Source organism: Myotis brandtii, unplaced genomic scaffold (genome assembly GCF_000412655.1).
Source record: "Myotis brandtii unplaced genomic scaffold, ASM41265v1 scaffold1325, whole genome shotgun sequence".
In the NCBI taxonomy this organism is placed as follows: domain Eukaryota; kingdom Metazoa; phylum Chordata; class Mammalia; order Chiroptera; family Vespertilionidae; genus Myotis; species Myotis brandtii.
Window position 1 is genome coordinate 6813 of NW_005354694.1, and position 5428 is coordinate 12240.

General features: G+C 42.5%; 1 protein-coding gene across 1 annotated transcript in view; it reads left to right on the forward strand.

Annotated features, from left to right (window-relative positions):
- LOC102263065 (zinc finger protein 449-like) overlaps positions 1-4892 on the forward strand; it is a 7447-nt gene extending 2555 nt beyond the window's left edge. Inside the window, exons 2-4 of the mRNA XM_014534734.1 lie at positions 424-619; positions 2785-2883; positions 3154-4892. Of these exons, the coding sequence (XP_014390220.1) occupies positions 424-619; positions 2785-2883; positions 3154-3869 (1011 nt within the window). The 3' untranslated portion in view covers positions 3870-4892. The remainder of the gene's footprint in view (positions 1-423; positions 620-2784; positions 2884-3153) is intronic.
- Positions 4893-5428: the final 536 nt, after the last annotated feature.

Genomic DNA, 5428 nt, shown 5'->3' on the forward strand with positions numbered 1-5428 from the left:
CGGGTCCCCTCCCACCTTCCGCCTCCGCCGCCTTGGCTCCATTCCTGTCTCCACAGCCTCTACTTTGCTCCCTTCTACAGCACTTGGCCTCCTTCTACATTGTCTTCAGTCTTCGCTCCCAGTCGGTATATGCAAATTAACCGCCATCTTGGTTGGGTTAATTTCATATAGTCACTCTGATTGGCTGGTGGGTGCAGCAAAGGTACGGTCAATTAGCATCTTTGTCTTTTATTAGTGTAGATGATATTTTACATATACTGGTTTAAATAATGCATATTATTAAGATTGACTTTATCTATTTATTTTATTTTTCATATGACCACAGGAAAATTTTTAATGACTTGGGTAGCTTGCATTATATTGCTACTGGGCACTGCTGGTCTAGATAGATTTTAGAGTGATGGGTTCTGGCATTTCCTCCAGATTGATAGTCAGAAAAAGCTCTTGGAAGATCCAGCAGTAGTCGGAATAGCAGACATGATACCAAATATCCACCTGGAGGTACCCCCATTCCAAGCAATGGGAACTGTCCCCGAGGCCCCACCGGAAGATGTGTGGATCCCACAGGAGCTATGCTATGGTGCTGCTGGGGAAGACCTGCCCTTTCTGGAAACTCCTGGTAAGGCAAAGATTTTACTTCTTTTCCTTGATTTCTCTTTTGAGAGCTCAGGAGCTCTCCAGGGGTGGGGTTGGTTAGAAACACTGAATAATGGATGAAAATGGATAGCTTTTATAAATAAGGGGAGGAAACATCCCTTGGGGAATAGCTGCCCACAATGCCCATTATTAGATCGAACAGGATTCAAAATCTCTTAAGATAATGAGTCTGCTCAGCAAGGAGTCTTTCACCAAGAATATTATAAAGGAAATTGAGGGGAGTATGTGTGATATGAATAAAGATTAATTTTCCAAGCCAATTTTTATTAGTGGAATCTGTGGTCAGAAGGGTGTGAGATGGGTGAAAGGGGGATGGTTAGTGCCCTTAGCTGGCATGGGCTGTGAGCATAGGTTGGGGAATGTAAACTAGTGATAGTGTCAGGAGCAGGGCTTTGAGAGTCCAGACAGTGGAGGTTGAGGGCACCTGGTCCTCAAAGATCTGAATGTTAGAGAGGAGGGATGTGGGTGGGGTGAGGTTGGCAGACAGTGAAAAGGTGCATGAGGTTAACAACTACCAAGGAGCTCAATTTGGGCCAGCCTCCTTGAAAACTGTCTCCTGGGAGTACTATGCTCGGGAGGGGAAGTAAGGTGACAGCTCTCAGTCCTCTTTGGTTGGGTGCTGCACAGAAAGGGGCAGCTGGACTAATGGTAAGTCCATGAGACACAGCTGCTTGGTGATATGATACTCCTGGCCTTGTTCTCATGGGTGCTAGAGTCTGCCTCCAGGGCTGCTTTAGTCCATGACTAGTCTCCTCTTTGACTGCCTTTCACCTGAGGGACAGGTGTCTGAGTTGGTTTCATCACATGGTCACCTGTGATGAAATCTACAGCCTCAAGAGTATCAACTCTATGCTCTATGTACAGGATGGTAACCACCATGTGAACACATCCTGCCATTCTGAAATGGTTTTCAAGTCTCTCTTACTGGGTATATTCTGGGCCAACAAGTTTCTGGCACCCTAAGGCTCTGCTTCTGTCCACCCCCCTCTTTTGAGATCCCTCACACTTTCACTTGACAGCATCTCTCCTTTGATGCACGACCTCCAGTTTTATTTGACCTGGGCTCCTACCCCGTCATCCCACCATTACCTTCGAGACACAGCATAAACAAAATAAAGAGTTGTATATTAAATTATATTTGTTTGAAATACATGACATTTTCATTGTGGAAGTAGAAACGTATTTTAGTCGATGTCCTATGCTTTGATACAATGTCCTGAAAGTTAAATTTTCCTTCATATTAACATTAGCCAAACTAACTTGCTCATGTCATGTCATGTCATAAACCCTAATATTGAAAAATTGCCTTGTATTTCCATCTGAAATGAGCCATTTCCAACCCACACTTTACTGCAGATCAGTAAACTTGAACACCGCCGAGGAAGGTGTGTGGAAAGAGGCAGGAGCAACAGCGACTCTCACTGAGGGGGCAGTGGTAAGACCCAGGAGGAGAGTGAGTGTAGAAACAACTTCTGGTTGTCCTTAGATTGACAGTGAGAACCACTTTTTGGTGATTATTTTGGTTAGTTTCCAGAGAATCAACTTCTAGACTTCTGCTGAAGCAAACATATACAGATTATTTTTGCTGTTGCTGACCTACCTCAGTTGCTATCTTAATTTGAATATCTCTTACTAAAATTATTCCAGTAACCATTCCTAACCCCCATACTTTGGCCTCTCTCTCTCTCTCTCTCTTTGCTTGGCAGTCAATAAGACAGTGTTTGTCAGTTTTAATAAGGTAACACTTTAGGAAGATAGAATTCATGTTCTGGCCCTCACCTCCATAATTCCATTCTCAAAACAGATGTGGAACTCATTCAGTGCATTGACTTCACACCAGAATTGATTCACTTCCCTTCCATAGACTGGAGGAAAATATCTTTGAACTGAGCACAATAGAAGATCTCCCCCGCACACACACCTACCCCACCCCACCATTTGGGTCTTGTTCTTATCCTAAAAAACAAACAAGCACAACACAAAGGACTTGTCAGAGGCTCCTGGTGAAGCAATGCTGAGAAGGTAGTAGGGTGATCTTGAGAGGCCATGTGTCCAAGAAGAGACCTGGACTCTGAAAAAACCTGTGTTGACTCAAACTACCCTTCCTCCCATCTCTCCTATGGCCAGAATACCCATCACCAAAGCTTGCACCTGAAAAGCCTTGCGGGCAGGAATTACAGGATTGCAAGGAACTAGAAGACCTGGACTTTTTTGACTTCAACCTAGGTAAGTGAGGGTTCATGGAATGCTCGGGAAGAAACGAGAGAAAATTAATCTTTACTCCCAGGGTAACAAGGTTTGGGATAGCACTTGGAAGAAGTTTGTATCTTCCCAGTAGCATTGAGTATAACTCTTCTCAGTCACTAGTTCTCCATAATTCTTGGAACATGGTGACATCTGCAATTTCTGTTCACGGTCTTCATTTTGATATTGGGAGAGAAAATGTGTCAAAGCGGAAAAAACTGGAGAGTGTGTATCTATTTTCTGTTTCTCCAGATGGAAATGTACTTCTTGAACCCAATTTTCCAGAAGACTTCGAAGAGCTAAGCTACGTAATGGGAAATCCCGCAGAGCAGCTACTCAGAGACCACACACTGCCGCTCTATGATCAGAATCCTTATCCAGGAGAGAGCGCTGAGAGCTCCAACCAGGAAGAACCTCTCAACCCCAGAGGCTATGCACAAAACAGTGCCCCAAAGAAACTACACCAATGTATTCAGTGTGGGAAAGATTTTCTTTCCAAAAAGGTCTTTAAGGGGCACCTGAAAATTCATTCAGGAAAGCTCCCTCATGGGTGCCCTGAGTGTGGGAAAAGATTCCTTCGTAGGTCAAACCTGCAAAGGCATCTTCGAGTTCACACAAGGGAGGCACCCTATAAATGCAGCGTGTGTGAGAAGCAATTCACTCAGTTGTCACACCTCACAGAACACCAGAAAACCTCTTCTAGTCAAGGAGTGTCCACTTGCCCCGAGTGTAAGTTGCGATTTTGTAATAGAAAACAATTTATGCAACACCTAAAAATCCACACAGGTGGAAGACCCCACAAATGCCAGAGTTGTGAAAAAACATTTCGACGCCAAACAGACCTTAATTTGCACTATGCGTCACACACTGCAGAGAGACCATTTACGTGTGAGTATTGTGGGAAAAGCTATAGGCAGAGATCCAGCCTTATTTTTCATTCGAGAAAACATTCAGGGGAGAAGCCATAGAAGTGCACTAATTGTTCTGCAAGCGTCCTTAAGACAGCACGCTTTAATATGCACTTTAGAGAAGAATTCTTTGATAATTTGTTGAGGGAAACAGTTCGTAAACAAAGTGACAATAAGCTACCAAAGCTTTAACTTGCACTAGGCTGTCTCAGAAGAACAGTTTTGTTTGAGTTTATGCATTAGAACAGCTTTGTATTTTGCTGTGTTTAAAACTTATCTTCCAAGGCACATAAATCCTAGAGTATTCACTGATTCTTGCCACTGTTCTAGACATGATTTTTTTCTGTCTAGCAAGTCTTGTTTAATCTTTATGATGAAATGTCTTTGTGCCAAGCCAACCATGATATCGGTATGAGTAGGGAGCATTTAAATGCTGGCATTCCTTTTCGATCGAGGGTCAGTATTCCAATACATGTGGATGTGCCCAATTGACCTGTATCTGTGCAATATTTTAGTCACGTGGAAATGGCTATGCTGTTTCTTTTTGATTGCCACTGACAAGTACTTAGAGCACCATGCGGATGCTTCCCTGACAGTGCCAACAAGCACTTCCCTTGACTCCCACTTACACCACATGTCAGAACCCCTTGCTATGTTTGTGCATCATTTGAGTCTTGAACACAGTCCATTTCTGAAATATGGAGCACTTTCAAAGGATAGGCGTAAGGGAAGATGTCCAACTCATACAGTACTGGAAAGGGCAGAGAACAGTACCCACCACACAAGTACTAGGAATATTGAGCGGCTTATAGAAGGGTGGAGACACTACCTGGAACGAACTACCTGTAAATTCTGTGTTTTCTTTTGTTGCTCTTTGGAATGATGAGAGCATTGAATGCTACAAACTTTAAGCCTAGCTAGGATCACGTGCCACAAAACTTATTCAATGTTCTGTTTGTGATTTTACAACAATTTGTTATTAGTTTTCATTTTATTTCCTTTCTGCCCCAAGAGTTGAACATTGTTAATTTCCTGTGAATTTTTGGTTTCAATGCAAGTTATTAATAAACTTCGTTCATTCTACTTCTGTTTTAAAGTTTATTTAGATTTTCTTGAAGACGCATGTCCTATGACTGCAGAGATTAAGGGCTCCATTTGTAGGGTACTCCCTAGGAGAGGAATGGTTGTGCCATTGGTTTATAGCTATTCACCTTCTCTAAATACTGCCAAAATGTACGACACATATCCCTTCCCACTCCTTGGCTTCTGGTTTCACTCACCTACTGGTGTCCCTTGATGAAATATTAGCCCAAGTGTTACATAGTTCAACTTATTATTTTGCCCCTTTATTATTAGTGCTGTTTGAATTCTGGTGAAGAAACGTTTTGTCTACCCCAAGATCATGAACCAATTTCTACGTTTTCATCTTAAAGTTGTATTTTTTTTTTACCTTATACATTGAGATCGCATTTTACCTGGAGTTGGTTTCTTTTACAAATGTTGTGAGGTAAGGTTCAAGATAACTTCAGAACGGAAGGTCCTTACCACTTGCGATTTTGTCCTCGGCCTTTGGGTCTTAGCAAAAATTGAGACACTAAGAATATGCTTTTACCAGCCTG